General features: G+C 29.4%; 1 protein-coding gene across 1 annotated transcript; it reads left to right on the top strand.

Annotated features, from left to right (window-relative positions):
* The first annotated feature begins 82 nt into the window (after positions 1 to 82).
* On the top strand, positions 83 to 20,385 carry LOC129958133 (IST1 homolog). Its single transcript, XM_056070335.1, has 4 exons — positions 83 to 456; positions 11,428 to 11,660; positions 11,749 to 11,981; positions 15,078 to 20,385. Exons 1-4 carry the CDS (start codon positions 188 to 190, stop codon positions 15,426 to 15,428), a joined length of 1,086 nt encoding a protein of 361 aa, XP_055926310.1. The 5' UTR covers positions 83 to 187; the 3' UTR covers positions 15,429 to 20,385.
* The last annotated feature ends 405 nt before the right edge of the window (positions 20,386 to 20,790 follow it).

Here is a 20,790-nt window from a genome sequence, read left to right as displayed (position 1 = left end):
ATGTTTGTAAATATTAAATTTGATCAAGTGACTTTGCGTAATAGTTTTTTTATCAGCTGACAGAAATTTTCGACTCCTCCACTCAACTCATGAGTCAGATCAGGTTTGCTATTGTATTTCGTTTTCTGTTTGTTATCACTGTCAGATTATAAAGATTTAACAGTTTGTGTGAATAATCGTTTTAAAAATGATGTCCACTGGGTGTAATTATTCAAAGCTAAAAACGAATTTAAGACTAGCTATCAATAGATTGAAGCTACTTGAAAAGAAAAAAACAGAATTAACCCAAAAATCTAGACGCGAAATAGCCGATTATCTTGCTAATGGAAAAATTGAGAGGTCCAAAATTCGTGTGGAACACATTATTCGTGAAGATTATTTAGTTGAAGCAATGGAACTTGTCGAAATGTTTTGTGATCTTTTGTTGGCTCGATTTGGACTTATTCAACAGATGAAGTAAGTTATTTTTCTCAGCTATAATTTTGCTATAATTTTTCTTACATATATATTTCTTTATTTATTTTCTTGGTGGAGTGTGTGTAATGTTAATGTAGCGAACACCTTTGAAATTTTTTTGAAAAAAAAAAAAGAAAAACACTTTTTTTAAGTCTCAACAACAGGGAGCAACTTGTAAATAGATCTACTAACTAAAACCTTAGGTTTAAGTTTAAAACTTTACCTAACTTAAACTTAGGTTTAGGTTAACATTTTCATTAATTGTTCACAAACATTCATTAACATACGATAAATATCCCCAAACACTTTTTTTATTATTTTACTTTTTAAATTGTTTAAGTTATTTTACTTTTTAAATTGTTTATTATTGCTGATTTGTTGCTTCAGATGCAGGATTTACGAAAAAATCCATACTGTTGTTGAAATTTTCTGCAACATAATTGATGACCGAAAGTTTCAAATTTATCACATAAGAATATATATATATCATTTTCCACTCAATCTCTCAAACAAAAAATAAAATAGTTCTGAAAATAAAAGATTGTCGCAAATTTTATACAAGATAGCAAATGAACGGGAAAAAATGTGCTAGTTTTTAATTACTTAAATGAAAACTATAGCCATTGGTTCTGATAATTTACTTTATAGCAACATGAGTAAAAAATATTTTACTTTTTAAAATTTATTTGCTTGCCAATATTTTCTTTCTCGTGACAATATGTTCAAAAATCACAAAAAAATTTTAATATTTTATTTTGTTTTATACATATAAGTTTTGAATGTTAGGTAAATTTTTGAAGAATGTATTCTCATCTTGTAGATGGATTGACTTATATTTGAAATTATACAATATCTAAATTTTATACATTCAAGCAAAAATAACTATTCAATAAAAATTCAATTGTAGCAGTGCATGTGAGTTTATAAAAACTTCACAATCTTTGATAAAAGTTGTGCATTTCTGGAAGATTATGAAATATAATCTCTGTCAAAATCTAGAAATGGATTGGTAGAGTAAAATATTAGTACAAATGAGAGTCAGTTGCATAGTAAAACATTTAAAGATGTTAAAGTCTATCAGGATTATCAAATCACAACTGTTTTCTTCGTGTCTTTTTGGTTCCTTGAAATATTTGCAGAATATATTGCTATATCTTAGTATCCATCCAGTGTCAGAATTTGTGTAATATTCGCCAAATACCGTAACTTACACTATAATGTACAACCTTTAGACATTAAGTTTTGTCTTTTCTAGCTGATATTGAATAATTGAATTATTTATTATTAAAAATCATTACATTTTTTCTTGTAACGTGTGAAAGTTTTTAACAAAGAAATAATACCTTTGTAAATGCAATCTCTTTATTAAAAACTGTATATAAAAATGATTTTTTTTTCTTGTAATGTATTTTCTGTGTATAAAAATTTATGCAACTGAAGTTGAACAGTTAAAATCATTAAAACATAAAGTTAAAATAAATATACATGTAAAGATGCTATTTTCATATACAGTGGTGGCCAAAATTGTGGACACTTTTGAAAATTTTAATGTTTTCTAACTTTGTATGCTTATAGAAAATGTAACATTTCATAAAATGGAAATACTTACATATCATTTTAAAGGGAATTTAATACTGATTTCAATACCAAAAGCAACATTCAAATATTTGCAATACAAAAAAAGTTGAGAGGCAATAATTATCGAGATACATTAGATGCTGATGACTGAATTGAGTTACCAGTGCTTAGTAAAGTAGCCTTTATTTTTTTATTACAGCTTCACACTGATGTTTCATTCATTGACGACAGTTTTAAGTCTTCCTCCATTGTTGCTTGATGCCAGGAAACAATTATAGTCTTAATTAATCCTCTTTTATTTGATGAACACTTCATATGTATAAGAGTTTTCAAACGGTGCATAAGTTCTCAGTAATTTTGAATTTAGGACTGTTTCCTGTCCATGATAACAATTCAATGCTGTTTGTACTGAATCACACTTTCGATATTTTTGCTGTTTGGCAAGGAGCTGAATCCTGCTGAAAAATAAATTATGTATTGTTGGGAAAGAGATCATGGATGGAAGGTGTAAGTTTTGGCTCTAGAATAGTGTCAATGTATTTTCTTGCATATAATGTCCCATCGATAACATGAAAGAGACCAATACCGTATGCTGATATGCTTGACCAAATCATTATACTACTGAGTTCTTCATAGTTGCTTGAATGCAGTCAGGATATAGCTCTTCGTCTATTTTATGTCTTACCTATTTTCGCCATCAATACCAAATAACAATATCTTTGTTTCATCACTTCATATAATTTGTGACACTGATCATCTGGCCAATTAATTTGTTCTATTGCCCACTGTAATCCTTTTATACACTGGTGTAAATTTTTTCATTTAATTTTATCTCTTAGTCTAACATCTAATAATATTCTCCTGATTGTTCTTGAACTAACATAAATGCCAGCATCATTCAATTCACTTCTGGTGGCCGCTGATGACATTCCTCGATCATGGATACATCGTCTTTTTATTTTTCTGTCATGAACAGATGTGGTGTTCATGACAGAAGAATAAGACTTTTTCAGCCCTTTCTGGGTTTGCTTTTTATTGAATTTGTCTTCTCATATCGTAAAAACTTTCGGATTCCAGATGTAGTCATTGAATCACCCACCTGTCTTGCAATTTCAGCATAGAAAAGACCACATTCATCTAACAAAATAATCTTAGTTCTCTTTCTAGGTGTCCAATCTTTTTTCTTTTTTTATGGCATTGCTTCATGATTAAATATTAGAAATATTTACAACAATTCCTACTAAGTATTAAAAAGCTTAACAAAATTTCTTACTTGTGATTTGATTACATAAAAAACAGTCTTCCTTCTATAGAAAAAAAGCACAATAATGACCTGTTCCAACTTTAAACATGTCATTTTTTTCTGGCAGTTATTAACATTTTATTGTTTCCCAGAATAAGAACAGTGATTAGTCAGGTAAGTTAGAAATTACAATCCACTTCATCACTGTGTTTGTTATGCAGATTAAAGTACAAATAACTTTTTTGTATTGAAAATATTTGAATTTTGTTTTTTGTATTGAAATCAGCATTAAATTCCCTTTAAAATGATATGTAAGAGTTTGCATTTTGTGAGTTGTAACATTTTCTATAAGCATACAAAGTTAGAAAACATAACGATTTTCAAAAGTGTCCACAATTTTGGCCACCACTGTATATATTTTTAAAAAGACATTTTTTGAATTAATTTTTATTGACAATTAGTTGTTTTTCATATTTTTATTATTGTTATTTAATTTCTATTCTAGACTTATAAAAAATATTCTGTCTATGGAAAAATATTTAAAATGTTACTTCTAATATCTTTGGTACTATATTTTCTACAGTGCCTTCTTTCCTTCACAAACTATGCAACAGATACACATTGCTGTATATATACAGTAGCATACATAAGCATGTAGAAAGTAGTGTTTTAAGAAGTTTTTCACTTTAGAGACTTTCTCACTTTTCCTGTGACGATGATTGAAAGCTCTAAAATTTAATTGAAGTCTAGAAATATAGAATTATTGAAGAATTATTTATTTTATGTAATATTAAATAATCATAAAATTATAGTGAGGATGCTACAGTTTTGCTGTGTCTATGCACAAGTTCCTGTTATCTAAATAGCCTTGATGATCCTAAATTGAAAGGATTTATTACATTTTCAAATGCTTTTATTAGTAAATTTATGAAACTACATAACAGAAATAATAGTTTATAATTTATATACTTCCTTGTCTAATTTGTTATTTCTCTAGTAAATTTTCTTTAGTCTTGGAAATTATATTTCAAAATATTTTGCTATATTCATGTCAAATTTTATCTTCAAAGTGAAAGCATATTTGTATTTTTTATTAGAAGTGTTTTATAAAGATCAGTGCAAAATTGAATAATTTATTAAAAGAAGTTATTTTTTATTCTTCTTCAGTGATTCTATTCATTAAATGTCTCATAGTATCCAATTCCATTTTAAATTGGGTTATATAGAGCTTTAATGGTAAAGCCTAGATTTCATAATAATGAGATTGTTGATTTATTTAGATTCATATCAGTAATTACAGGAAGAAATTGTTGATTGAGATTTCTCTTTTCCCTAGTTGTAAACTAAGATTTCTATCTAGCACAATCCTTTATGTTGTTTTAATACAGAACATTTCTGCTATATCTAATTAATATTGCCTTAATTTACTATTTATACAAATTGGAAAATTTGCATCAAACCAGTTTCAATAATAATCTGTCGTAAGTCTGCTAAAAGTTTTCTGTAAATCTCTGCTAATAATAAGGATGAGCGCATGCATATGTTTCTTTTTTCACTAAATATTATATTATTGGTATTCTAAGTTTATTTTTAAGTCTGGTTAATAAATGTCGGCAGATTATGGGCTTAACACGCTTATACTGCACATTTAAAGTGAAGAATATCAGCATTAATATGTTAGTTTTAAGTTAGGCCAAACACTCAGACAGTTAGGGCAGAGGATTATCAAATTTACCTGGGATGTTACAACTGTCAAAAAAAAAAAAAATGGATCAAGGAAAGATCCAAATTGAGGCATTGCTAGGGAAAAGTAACTGGTCAATTTGGAAATATAGAATTAAAAGTGCCCTCAGCTACTACATAGATGTAATGGAAGGAAAAATCCAAAAACCAGAACAACCAAATTCAAATGCAGACTAAGCAATTCAAAAGAAGAACCAAGATGATTGTAAAAGGTACAATAAAGTGAGATAATTGCACAATGATGATCCTTACAAATTCGGTGACTGCAAAAAGTTATGAGATTTGACAATGCTTGATTAGAGCTACACAAGATTTTTGAAGACTCATCCAACAATCAATTATATAATATCTGCTTGCAGTTTTTAAAATTTAGCTGGGGAAATGATGACATGACAGCTCATCTATAAAAGCTCAAGTATTTGTGCAACAACCTGAACGGAGGTCTAGAAAGTAAGAGTGAGAATAGATTTCGAGAGGTGTTTTTAATATGCAAAATCTTCTATGCTATCCCAGCAAACTATAGCTCTTCAAGTCAAGCTTCTTTTAAGCAATGAAAAAAAGAGATTAAATGAAATGATTACATAGTCTATACCATAGGTTCCTAAAGTGGTTCAGGTGGACCCCCAGGGGTCCATAGGAGACCACACGGGGGTCCACGTAGACGTGAAAAGAAAACAGGGGTTCACAAGTTGTAAGTGGGGGTCCATGAAAAGTTTTCTGGTTTTCATAATAAAGAACAAAAATTTTGGCTTGGATTTACCTATCAACATAGGCAGGTTGCATCATTCACTAGGTAGGTACTCAAAAATATTCGAGACTCAGTTCAAACACAGAATTGAATAGAACAATAGATAATAGTACAAGTGTTCACCACATGTCGAGACTTGCAAAGTGGCGCCCGCTCGTCTGGGATGCTACTTTTTTTTTTCTTCTTAACATCCTAATTTAGGAGTTTTGGGAATACAGCAGAAATGTAGCAGCAGGGGGTCTACCGAAAACAGTAAAACTTTGAAAGTGGTCCATGAGAAAAAAAAGTTTGGGAAGCTCTAGTCTATACCCATGAAAGAGAACTGAAGAAGGATCCAAGCTTAAATGAAATTGGCAATCAAGAAGCATTAGTTGTAAATTCTGAACTTAAGTAAGGAACAAGGAAGAAGAAAAATTGATGTAATCCCTCTCTTCAAATAGGACATTGGGTCAAAATGCACAGAAAATGGATTTCTCATGAGAAACTACCAAAGTTTGCTGTGTCCATGAAAGAAGGAAGAAATCTAGCATCTGCTAATTTGACACTCTTAACTTTAGATGAAGGTACATATTCTGCTGAGACAAACACAAATGTCTGGTTCATTGACAGTGGAGCCTCAAAACATGTGAGCAACAATAGCAGTTTCTTTGTTGTTTTGAAAAATTTTAAATTCCCCATAGCATAACTGTAGCTTACTGATTTTCTTTACGGGCCATTGGTTAAGGTACCATGAAAATTGTGGCATTTATAAGTATTGAAAAGCATTTCAAACTTCTGGAAATTGTGAGGTACATGCCTGCAATCATCAAAATTTGTTTTCAATATTGGTAACTCTAGCAATCATACTGGCATTGCAAACTAGACAAAAATTGCAATAGAATATTTGAATTTGCTTACAACAACTGTTTCTTAAAAATAAATGTAGAAATGGTTCTACATGGAACACAGAATCCTGATGGTAATCCGTATAAGACCGATATGATGGCATTATTTCTAGAAAATGAGGTCAATATAGGCAGGGCTGTTATTGATATTCTTCAGCTTTATCAAGAAAGATAAGGATACCAAGACAAGTAGCATGTAAAAACCATTTTAGAAAATGAATTAAATATAAAAGTAAGGAATAATTCAAAATTATTTGAAGCTTGTGTTTATGTGAAGGACACATATTGAAGTTTGGAATAAGGAAGAAAGTTATAAAGACTGGAGAACTGATTTTCACAGATATTTGTAGACTATTTGACGACTCTCGTAAAAAGTTTATATACTTTGCTATTTTTAAAGATGATTCTACAAAATTTAGGTATTGTTTCTTCTTGAAGAAAAATCAGACATCAAAGATGTATTTGTAGACTTCATTGTCCACACCAAGAATTTGAGGCATAATATAAAGGAAATTCTCAGTGATAATGGTGGAGAATTTGATAACAAAGCTATCAAACAAATCTTCAAGAATCATGGAATATCCTTGAGGAGGTTTACTACTCCATATGCTCCAAAACAGAATGACAACTCTGAAAGAGACAATTGAATAGTTGTCGAAAGGGCACGAATTTTAAAGTATTCTAATGAGGAAATAGAATTGCTGAAGTATCTGTGAGCAGAATTTTTTAGCACCTCTGTGTATGTTTTAAATAGAACTGGTAAATTTTCTATTCCAAGTTCAAACACCTATAAACTATAAATGTGTGAGATACCCAGAATAAGACACATGAGCATCATAGGATCTGTTCGCTATGTACATATTCCAGTTCAGAAAAGAGAGAAGATGAACAAAATGGTTATCTTTTTGGATATAATGGAGATGTGAGTTACTGCATTTATGTTAAAGGAAAGAGGAATGTTATTTGCTCTCGAGATATTGTGTTTGAAGGGAACCATCTTTGATAGAGAACACAGTTACATTGCCTCTTCAAGGTTTTGAAATATTTCTAGATGAAAGGGAATTTGCAACACATGAAAACTGCAGACTGGAAGAAATAAAAGAAAAACCTACCAAGGAGATAGATATCATCTTCTAAGTGGACAAAGGATTACATCATGGGAGATTTGAAGATTTGTTATAATTCTGTTGAAGATGTAAACAAAGAGGAGTCCAGCTGACCTGTGCAATCAGCTGACATGTTGAATTTTAAAGGCGTATCAACATCTTTGGATTCAGGGATGAGGTATATATCAATATTTAAGACAATATTTTATTTAGGTATTGACAGGCTATAGGAGGATTAAGCAGGTGAAACAAGGCCAGACTTGAGTCACTTCAACCAATGCCCTAGTAAAGAACATTTGTCTGGTATACAGCACATACTTTGTTATGTTGTGCAGATCAAAGAGGCCAAACTAACCTTCCAATAGACAGGGAAGAATTTAGAAATGCTCTGCGATTCAGGTTGCATTGGTGACAAGACTGATCGCAGATCATTTAGTGGCTATGCCACAATACTTGTAGGAAGAGCTATTTCATGGAGCAGAAAGAAACAAAAAACAACAACTATGTTTACATTAGAGGCAGAATACCTGTTGATGTGTAATGTTGTCAAGGAAGAACTGTGGTTTCAAAAAAATTTTTCCGTGAAGGTTTTTTAGTTGAGCTTTTTATGACTCTTTCTCAAACCATATTTATGGACAAGCAGGGAGCAATAGCCTTAGCCATAAACCACATTGCATTAGAACGAAATAAGCTTATAGAATTCAGACATTTTTTTCTTGCATGAAAAGATAGAGGAAGGTTTACTAACTTTTGCATATGTGCAATTAAGTTTGCTGACATGCTTACAAAGAGTGTGAACAGAACAGTTATGCTGAAACAAAGGCTTAATGTGAGACTAAGAGGAATCTGATCAAGAGGAAATGATGTAGTAGCAAATTTGTGATTATATTCCTCATTTGTAAATTTCTTGTATCAAATTTTGTGTGGCAAAGTTATTTGTCTTAAGTTTTACTCCATTTTGAATATTTTATTTGTTTTAATTGTTAAAATTAAGGGTTAATTGTTAAAATTAAGGGTCATTCTATTGTGACGAGCTTAACATTGGGAATATTTTAACAAGCTATAAATATGACAAAATATTCTTTAATAATCTCTGAGAAATTCTTTTATTCTTATATTTTATGTATTGTTTATCAGTATAACATATCTATACAGGAATTATCTTAAAAGATAATGATTTAAACAAATTAAATTTGTAACTTTGTTACTAACATAACAGTTTAATTTCAGCACTAGATTTCACTGAGTTTTTACATTAAAAAAATGTAATCAATAACAGTAATACATTGGAATGTTATGTCTATAGTAAAAACAGTTTTGGGTTGATTACTAATCAACAATGATTATTTATTGATATTTTTATTGTTTAAATAATGTGACTAACATAGCAGCTAGACTGTCAATAATAAAATGTTTAAAACTGAAGAATTTATATAAAGCAGTTTTAATACAAATGGAGTTCTATTCAAAAAATTTTTAGAGGACAGTAATGCTTTTTCTAGTTTCATATTTGATGTATAATGGCAAATTTTCACTTGATTCAGTAGGTTCTAACAAAATGAATCTTTTTTAACCATTTAAAGTTTATGTCCGCTTCTATGCAAAAATTTTATTTTGTGCATTTCTACATTTACATCATACTCATCCTGCATTCTTTTTCCTTGGCACTTTTCAGTAATACAGAGCAGAGAAATTCAACTCACAAAATACTGCATTAGAAAACAGCAATGATATGCTATAATGATTCTTAAAATGGGCTGATATACCATCTGATAAATTATTATCTTTTTGGTATTAAAATTCAGTTTTTTTTTTAAATATATATTTAGTGATTTGTTGACAACATTTTTATTGTTGCAAAAGTATATGACAATCAGATTTATCTGCATAGGATTTCATTTTTAACTTTTCACCAACAGCACATCTAAAATATATTATTACAGTGTATATTATCACTGATAAGTTTTTATTTGTCTTCCAGTCAGCAGCCATCATTTCATTTGGGTTATTTCATGGATGTGTTTAGTGTGTGAAAGAAATAAATCTGCATATATTTCTGTCTTTATATTAAACTATCCTTTTGCTTTCTTAACTATTTTGCATGATGCAGATTATGAATATGCCTCTAGAGAGTTGTTAAATACCAAATGAGCTCTGTAATGAAATAGTTAGTTTCAAGAATATTTTCTTCACTTTTTCTTTTGTTCTGCTGATTTATATAAACTTGCTCTACATACATCAAAATCAAATTCTATTTTTCAGTGATTTTTCCAATTTGCAATGGACAGTTGCTGTAGTTTCATTTTATACTATTAGCATTATATTTGTTGCAAAAAATTAAGCCACTAAAGTTTTATTTATTTATTTATTATTATTTTGTCATTTGCACATTTTTAAAAGGAAAACAAAATTCTCCCAGCATGAGCACTAGCAAATTTGCTGATCTAACAGAGTCCAGTTTCAACATTTGGATGATCATTTTTAAGTAATTGAAATGCATCTTTTAACCTGTAGATTAACAGAGATTGCTGCAAAATTGCTTTTTTATTGACTTTTATATTCTGAATGGACTTTACAGGAAATTGTCTTGATACATCATCTGGATATTAAAAAGGCTTTCTCACACTCAATAGCATCTTTGGGAAGGCCTTTCTTCTTCTCAGATTTAGTAGTTAAAATAAAGAGTCATATGTTTGAAGCTTTCTTCACAACTGCTTGCTTTTTCCTTGGATTAGAAGACTCAACTTCTATTATTGCTTTATATAATGCTCGTGGAGATGAATATGCTCCCAAAGTCAATTGTTGGCTTATAACAAACCAGTTTTTTTTTTTTTTTTTTTTTTTTTTTTTTTTGCGCTCTCGTCTTTCTTATGAATTTTATTGCTTCAGTTTCCTTTTTTATTTTTTCAAAAATCCTCTTTTTCTAAATTTAAAACTCTCTTTCTATTTTTTGACTTTTATCTTCACACTTTTTTGCTTTGCTTTGTTCAGTATTGCTCTTGCTTTTCTTCTCTGCTACACTTGATCCCACCGTTTTGATTTTTAAGAAAAAGAAGTTTAATTTTAAGAAATATATTAGCAAAACTTTTTGAAATTTTATAAGGGCGAATTATTTTAAGGAGTAAACAATAATGTGATAAATGTAACAATAATATTTGTTACGTTAGTCAGACATGATGAGTTCCATTAGTCACAGCTCTGAATCATTAATAAATAGAACCACATTAACAATTTGGAATGGTTTATATAAGTTAACTAACAAGTTAAGGAAATTTAGAATTTTGTGGTTAACTTAGCAAAGAATTTCTGAGTAAAAATTTACTAAGGAAAATATAATTATATTCAGATTTTTTATTTTTTTTATAGCAGTGCCGATCTTCAAATAAATGTATTCATTGAACGGGAAAAAAGATTATAACTTCAAAAAAAAAGGTGCGATCTGAGTATAAAAAATAGCTTAAAAACACTGAAATACAAACGTGTATTCTTTCTAAAATAAAATTCAAATCAGCCTCTGTTGGAAAATTCTATTGTTAGATCTAAAAATTAGAGACTCTACCAAAAAAAAATGATATATCACAGTTATGATTACATTGAAATTTTATTTAAATGTAAAAGGTAAATACTTTCATGGAATGGCCCTAAATTATTTTGTCACTCTTCTTTAAGAACCCTAGATGAAGGTCTTGCTGAAGCTGTTTCCAGCTTGATTTGGGCTGCTCCACGACTACAAGCAGATGTTGCTGAGCTAAAAATTATTGCTGACCAGCTTGCTGTGAAATATGGAAAACCTTACGCTATTGCTGTCAGAGAAAATAGTTTAAACTCGGTAAATGAGAAATTGGTGCATAAGCTGAGTGTCCAAGCTCCGCCAAAGGTTCTTGTTGAAAAATATCTAATTGGTAAGGAGTCAGTTTCTTTTTTATTTATGTTTTAGGAAAGTAATTTTTTTATTGTTTTAGACTTTTTTTTTTATAACTTTTGCCTTAGAAATCGCCAAAAGCCACAATGTGCCTTATGAACCTGATAATGAAGTTTTAGCAGAAGAAGAGCATGCTCTTGAAGCTATTGTCAGTGAGCCACTTATTAATCTTGGGGATGATCCTAGACCACCACAACCAGGTTTTGTTACTGGACCTTCCCCACAGGAAAAAACAATGTATCCTGGTGTGCAGTATCCACAACCTGATTTACCAAAACCATTTAATTATCCTATACCAAATGTAAGTAAAACTGTTTTTAAGTGTTCATCTTATACTTATTTCTTGTCATAATAAAATATTTAATCATTAAATGTATTATTTAAAATATTCTCACTTTTCAGTTGATTTGTGATGAGTTGGTTTACAGTATGTGGGATAGTTTAGAATCGATATAGCAAATTTGCAAGAAGGTAATGAGGACACAGATGATTTGGAATCGCATAGTATTGCTTGGTCAGAAATCCTTTCTTCGCAAATTTGAAAAAGAAAAATAATTAAGAGAAGACAGAAATAAAATAATAACACTAAAAAACATATTTTTCAGAAAATTCCATTAAAACTTGCTGTTGATAGATCAAGTATTCCTGACGACTTATAAGCAAGGTATTATGAGATCTTTAACCATATCAGTCCAAATATTCACAGTGAAATGATTTTGGACTGCTCATGTTTGTTCACCTTGGAGATTCTTCGGTGCTTCCAAATGAATGTATGTGGATTGAAGAACTTGCCTTACCTGAGAACACAGCAATCATGAGATCTGATTCATTCTGTTGTAAAAATTAAATTGTAAAATCCATACAGTATTGATAATCTTCAGACTTTTGTGCATGGATATACTGCAAATGCTACAGATACATTTCATTTGCTGGTAGAATTCTAAAAATGTTAGATTTGTAAGTATCCTATCTGTGGTCTATATCTTGAGTATTTGCGCTTGGACTATCTCCTGCATATTCTCCTTTTTAACGGCCATTTGTAAATTTTGTTCCTAATTCATGGAAGCTCTTTGGAAGAAACTATTCCCTTATGGTCTCTGGTGCATAAAGTGAAGGCTGTATCACGAAAATTATGTCTCCTCAGAATGTGCTTCTGGCTCAGGTGCATACCATCTCACCTATTACAGTTCATAACTTTATAATATCAGTGTTACGTCATGCATTGTAAAAGTGCACAGAAGCACCAGCTATAGAAAAAGTTTGTAAAAAAATTGGCAGTTGAGAGCTGCACCTGAACACAAGATAGGCACAGAACGACGAATAAAAAAGCTTAACGTTGCAGAAGATTTGTTTTTCATCCAAAAAAACTGCTTTAAAAGTTAGCATTGGTATTTTTTAAAATCTGACTTTATAACATAATGTGCTTATGTAACTCTTCTGCTATATACCTTGCAAAAGGATAAACAATTATTTACTTATTGTTAATCAAATATTATTATTAATCAAAGCAACATTTTATTATTGCTTTGATTTTTATATCTTAGTATGGTATATTAAAAATATTTTTATTAAACTTAAATCTTATCTAATTCTCTTGTGAGAGAAATGACCATACTATTTTGTTGTTTAAAAAAATATGAAGAATTCATTTGAAAACTGAGTCATCTGATAATTTTATTTGGTTTAATGAGATAACCCCCCCCCCCCCCAAAAAAAAAAAATTAAAGTTCTTACATAAATTTTGTGTGAAATTTTTATTTATGCATGCTGTTTTTAACTAAACATTGAGATTTATTTTAATCTAAAATTAATCCAATTGATTTAAAATCTGTTTGCAAGAATTGCTTAATTTTTTAAAAAATTTAATTTTATGCAGCAGGGGAAAAGAAATTTATTGTATTAAAAAATGTAGTTTTCACTTTTTCTTATTAAAATTAATTTCAGTTTTATTGTAAAATAAATAAGTAATTTCTTTGCAACATTCAGTGAGAAATTAGTAATTATGTCTAGTAAAATCTGTTTAAATATTCAAAAACTTACCTTCTTTGATCATCTATTTATATTAATTTTCTAGTTAATTTCTTAATTTTCTATGTGATTTTTAATGGATATAATAAAGTCCTGAAAAAGTTTTATTATCATTTTCCATTGAAAGTATTTACCAATATTTTCTGTGGATACATATTGATAGAAAACTACATGATCTATTTTGGTTGAAATTGATAAAGGAATTATAATTTGCATGGATACTGTAAGAATCAGTGAAATAGCATTTTTCTGTTTACTTCAGGGATGTACAGCCTTTTTTAGGAATGGGGCAAAAAGAAAAAAAAGAGCATTAGTGGACTAGTATTATTTATACTTATAAAAAAATTGTTTATATATATATTTACAGTGTCCTGAGGAATCTTGCACTTTTTGCCATGAAATTTGACTTTCTAGTAGTCATAATGATACTCCAATGCATATTGAAACCTGAATGTTAAATAAAATAATGATATTTAATATTTTGTGTTTTTCTGCAAATATTTCCCCATTGTATAATTAATCCTTATGACAGAAAAAAATCAGTTCACCAGCAGATGGGACAAATAATTGTCATTCGAATGAAATCTATTCTAACATAACCATTTTTTGTAAAAATAGTAAATAAATAAATGCAATAATTAAAAATAAAATTCTTGCATCAGTTATTCCAATTTCATTATCTGTTCCCTTTTTTTACTTGTAATAACTGGAAATTTTCTCTCTAATTTAAAACAAGAATGGTTAAAAATCTTTATTTATTGGTGAGATCAGATTTTACCTATATATCAGCAGTAAGAAATACAGGGGACGAGGGAGATTGAATCCATCTTTACTGGGCTGTTATTAGTTTCGAGTTTCACATAGCTTTCCAATTTTTGACATGTGAAAAAGCCCACTGATGTTTCAGGGATGATGAAAATTATTTTTACATGATGTAAATTTGAATGGTAACTTCTTAGCTTCATTTTCATTTTTAGCATTTCTGTGTTTTCAGTTATTTGTTTCAATTTTTAACATCTGCAGTTTGACATATCACGATGATGAAGAAAAATAATCATATAAATGCAGCACTTTTTTTTTTTTTTTTTTGCTTTGATTTTACTGTTGTCTCATATCACTTTCAGTGCCATAAGTGTACTGCTAATTTGACAGTCCAGTATAATTTATTAAAAAACTCCATTAGAGTTGAAAAGATATTATTTTAAATACTCCTTAATACTAATGTTGTGAATGAACAACATTGACATTTCTAAAAGTTCTTCAAAATCTAGTTCAAATTAGAATATACTGATTATACTATTATTTTAAAATCAGCTTCTAATTTCATTGTTTTGTAGCATTTGTTTTTAATGTTCTGATGTATTTTCAGGTTTGTGCAAAAGGCTCTGAAGTACCTCCTATTCCAAGTGTTGCACCAAGTGGCCCATATCCAGGACCCGTTTCTAATCCTGAAAATATTGGCTTCAATGTAGATATTCCTGCACCATCTTATGAAAGTGTGTTTGGTGATAATCCTCCACTGCCACAAAATTCTGGTGTGCAATCTCCACCAGCTATGCCTACACCAGCCCCTAGGTCAAAATTTCCAGTTGATTCACTTCCAGAATTGCCTTCTGTCCCTAATACTGTATTGCCTGAACTTGGTGAAGGTAATACTGGTGATGATGTTGATTTCGATGATTTAGCTAAGCGATTTGAAGAATTAAAGAAGCGTAAATGACTATTCTTTCTAAAATTCTATGCTGTTTTTTATTAAATGGCTTAGCTTCTACTATTGAAAAGTAATTCAATGCATAATTGCGAGTAATTTTTGAAAATGTATATTTGTGAATATCAAATAAATATTTTCTTCTCTAGGGTATATAATGTAATATCCATTACATGAAACATCAAATATAATTATATTTTGCTTCGTTAGTAATGTAAAATAAACAAGTTGAATTCAAATTATTGCTGTGGTGTTCGTTTAATTGTATATGTTATCTGCCAAAATTTATTTAAAAAAATAATTACACAATTAAAACTGAAATCATTAATTGTAAAAATTAAATAGTGCATTTAGATTCGTTTTGAATGCAATTTTGCATATATTAAAAAAATTGTTTTTAGATCAAATATTTGCTGAAATATTCTAAATATTCTAATTTTCTAATAATGTAAAGGTTGAAGAATGCAAAAATGTTAATTATTCTGCTCAGAAAAATATTTAGACCTAGTTTTTGTGATTATAAATTCAATTTTGTGCATTATAATGTTATTGATTTTTAATGAGAGGTTTAGAAGAAGCCATTGTGAGTACTAAGTGCTCAATATCTGAATTTATGCTTATCAAATGTGCAAACTATATTTTTAATGCAGAACTGGCATTTTATTTTTTGCTGTCTTTTATGAACTGAAATATTTTCAGTAAAATTATATTATTTTTTAATATTATTAATTCTAAGTAATACTAAAAAATATTAATGTTATTAAGGATTTTTGTCATCTATACAAAATATCCAAAAAAAGGTGTTTCCAAATTTTAAGAGTATACCAGGCACATAGAAGCATATAATTGTTGCAAATAGAACATGAGGTATAAAATGCAAATGAGAGTCCTTCTTTCATAGTGAATTAAGTAAATTAAATGGATATCCCAGATAAAATGTATAGTACTAATTATTGAAATACAAGGTGATAATTTCACAACTGTCCAATTACGTAAATAATATTGAGTGAAGCAAGTGTCACCTCAGAGGCTTAATTTTTTTAAATATTTAATTGTTTCAGAGGCTTTTTAATATTGTGTCCTCCTTGCCATTATCATATTTGTCATTTTGTGTACCACTTGTAATGTTGTCCATTTAATTAGATCGCATGCTATTGTAAATTTTTATTTCATTAACTTTTTTTTATATTTTATCTAGCGAATCGTTTCTTTTACTTAACTCACTAACAAAGTGTCCCTCTTTGCATTTCCTAACCTATACTCTGTTCAAAAACTGATGCATTTCTGAAGGTCTGGCATATTTTTAAAGTTTATAAGTGACCTTTCTGTGCACTGTTTCTAATGTCATATTAAAAGAAAGCTTTGTCGGGAAAACTGCAAGTTTTCTATTTGATGATACAAGTAAATAATTTTAAAAAACATCATATATTTTCAGAATCACAACATGAAATACATTTTATAGACTTAACCTCAACCTGCCAGACACTTTTTAACCTTTATTAATTTGAAATGCCAATCATATTTACAACGGAAAGGTGTGGACAATGATCGTGCTGTTTTAAGGAAGTGTGTCACGATTTTTTTTTTTTTTTATCATAACAGAAGGAGAAGAAAAGGCATGTATCTTCTCCGCTACAAACCTGATCATATGTATAGATAATTACTCGCACCCATAAGTATTTCCAAACATGGAAAGATTTCATGCCCGTTTTCAAAGGCTTTCAGACTTGGTCTAACAAATATTTGCAAAATTCTGGCAACTTAACTTTACTAAATTTTGTTTCAACATAGTACTTTGTGAATGTGATTTTTCGTTAATAACATGTATAATTAAGAACTTTAAAAATTTAGCTACGAAATCTTTAATTGATATGACATGCTATTATATTTACTGAACCACTAATAAATTCGTTTTGTATTACATGTGGAGTCTGCCGTTGTTGTAGACAATACTTCCAAGTTAATTCTTGTAGAGTACCTTGTTTCGCGACCTGAAAAGCATGTTTTCAGTTGGTGGAAGTACGTATCGGTTACATTTTTCTTAAAAAACAAACAAACAAACTCGCCGACATTCTTAAATATTTAATTGGGATGTTTTATCATATAGAAAAAAAACAGTTTTCTGAATAGTAAGCATTAGCGAATGATCTGGATATTAGCCAGTCAGAGACTCTGGGAAATTTATAAAAGCTTCTCGGTCTTTAGATATATACCGCAAAATGCAGATACATTATCATATTCTGTTATAGAATGTGTTATTGGTAGATAATTACGTATTTGAAGAGGCATCCGAAAACTTGTATCATGAACATTAATCATTCTTTGTTTTTACTGTCCAAAAGACCAATGCTTTTTAACATTTCATATTTAAAAAGAAATGATATTGCCAGTGCAATGACATTTGAATCCATTAATGTATGCTGATACGATTACGACCATTTTCAGCTTCTTGCTTTATGTGAAGAAGAAGTTTGCCCTTTTGCTTTGAAGTTGAAATTGTGGATCTTCTAAGGTTTTATGTTTAAAAAAAAACCTTGTCTTCAAATATGCAAACAATTTTATTTACTTCGCATTTCTCCCATAAAACCTCTGTTGCTTGTTTTGTTTCCATCCACACATAAGGAGTAATTACAGTTATAAGGAATTTTTGTAGATAATGCCGCATGGAATGTGTTCCTTGTTCATCTCAGTCGGCGAGAAACTGACCTCAAGAATAAAAGAATCTATGGTTTTGCTATCTTTCAAATATGTGAATGAACTTTTACTATGTTATCCAGTCTAACTGCAGTAATGCTTGTACTTTTACTTCTTGCATTTCCATTTCTTTCATCTATGAAATTTCCTTGACATTTGACAATATCAGCTTCATTATTAGATTTTCGGAGCTATACATGATCGAGTATGCAAAGTGGGAGAGGCTAATTTTCATGGGCGAAAAAATGCTACGAAATATCTGGACTTTTGGAATCCATATACGTCTTACACAAAGTTCTGGGACCACTTTGCAGTGTATCTGTTTTTGCTTTTGTCTTTGACATATATTTTCTTGCCGAGATACTGAAGATATGAACATTATTTCTTCTAAATATATAATATATTGAATGCTCACTTCTGGATAGGCCAGTTTCAATGTATTTTGTAGCTGTCTGAACCCATTCAAGTAGCATCAAAGTGCTGAAATTTCCAATTCTTTCGAAACTACCAGTGAAATTTAAGTGACTCTCACCTAAAAGATTCTGTTCCTGTTTTATGACATAACTAGATTTACATTATTTTTAACCTATCTTTAAATACTCTGAATCTTCATGATGTGAATTAAGTAGGCACCTGCTGTTCCAATAAAGGAAGCTTCATCAAACAGTGATAATCCTGGAAACTTATTTGAACCACGTACCATTTATTATTTTAGAACAGCAGTTTCATTTCTGGAATTTTATTAGTTTAACCCTTTAAAGGGCCATTTTTTTCTAGTCATATTATGTTAAAATATTTTTAGGCTTGAAATTAGAATAAGAAAAGGGATTCATTTAGCTTATTAGATAAATTTAATTTGATTAATTAATTAATCTGGTTAGTTAATAATTAAGTAACAAATCAAGACACATCATTTTTTGTGAGACAAAGAACTAAAGCATCTAAGTTTCTGTCTTTCTAAAAAAAATTTGTCAGACCTTATGCTAACCTACATAATTTCATACAAAGATTGATAAATTTGGTGGGAAGCATACTTCCCATGGCCATAGAAAGGGTTAATCGTGGAAGTGGTCATTTGACATAGCAAGAAATTCACATTTAGTTCAATTTCTGGTAACTTTACCTCGATTTTATTGAGTATTGAAGTAGTCCCTTGGCACTTTTGTTTTCAAAAATATTTTGTATACTGATTACAGGTGGTGTCTGAACAACTGATAAAATATTTAAAAAATATAATTCAAAATATTTTAATTAAAAATATTAACGCCCCAAAAAAAGGGCTGTTTAAATACCAAAAAAAAATCTATTAAAATTAAAAAAATACACAAAATTGCAAAAAATCCTAAGCTAAAGAATCGTTCATAGCGGTATATATATATATATACGGATAAAATTATTAAATACAGATAAAATTATTCATAAATAATTTTGAAAATTTACTTTTTGCTTCTTTTCTTGTGAACAGCGTAGTTTTTAAAGAACATAAAAAGAGAAGACACTTTGTATTATATAGGCTGCCATCTGCTAATAATAAATTAAAACAAAAGCATAGGAATAGATTAACTCAATTTTAAAGTTGAAATATTTATTTATCTAAAAGTAAAGTGCATTTTTCGAACCGCCCCCCAAAAGGGACACCTATTGAATATAATGCCAGAATGCTTGTTTGACATTTCTTCAAGCGTGCGAAGTTGCAGAATCCATAATAACAATCCAGGGCCATATCTTCTTTATTGTGACAGTAAATTGCTTGAAGTGTGCAGAACAAAAACTGAGCAGTATTTGAAGCAACAATAACTCAGACTTTATATTATTATTCCCATATATTGAATCAGGAGATTCCAACACTACTCTTTATCCATTTTATTTTATCTTTTTCTCATCATCAACTATGCCAAAGTATTATTTCTTGTTGGGTTTGAAGTCTATGCATTACCAATATAGTTATTTCATAGAATAAATGTGGCATTATCTACCAATAAGATTCGGAGGCATCACTATGAAAGAATTTTGGAAAGAGTCAGACATGTCGTTGGATTGATAAACCTTTATAATTCGAATTTATTTCAGATTGTATATAAGTGGAATATGTGTTTGCATGTTATTGATGCATTTTTTTAAACTTTTTAATTCACAAACTTTTTATGCTATGTGATTTCATAATATGAAAAATATAATTTTTAAAATTTTCTATCCCTAACGATTTTATAATATATTTTTCGTTAAACTGTGCTGTTTTTTGTTTATAATAAAGTTATTTTTAGTGGCAGCTTGATTCTGCGCTTGTTATTTGGTTATTGTCCAAATTTTGATGTTCAGCAATCTTGATGGAACTTTCAATACTTAAAGAATTTTCAGTGTTATCAAATTTTTGATACTTTTGATTTTTATCGAATATTCATGCCATCGAATATATAAAAAAAAAATTAGTGAAATGTTCAAAAGCATTATAAAAGGTAACATTTTAAAAAGTACTCCATTATTGAAGAAATAAGATAGCCTGATATATTGAGAAATGCAGACATAGCTAAAATGAAATTCTATTGCAACACTTTCTGTTGAAATGATTTTAATAATATATTTTAGTTATATTTGAAGGAAAAACACAAATATTTTTATACAAATGAAAATTAACAAAGTAACTAAGAATTCCTTTTTTTTAGAGAAGTTCTGATGCCAT

The sequence above is a fragment of the Argiope bruennichi genome, chromosome X1 (genome assembly GCF_947563725.1).
Source record: "Argiope bruennichi chromosome X1, qqArgBrue1.1, whole genome shotgun sequence".
NCBI classification, from domain to species: domain Eukaryota; kingdom Metazoa; phylum Arthropoda; class Arachnida; order Araneae; family Araneidae; genus Argiope; species Argiope bruennichi.
Note: the sequence above shows the minus strand (reverse complement) of the source record. Positions and strands in the feature narration are given on the sequence as shown.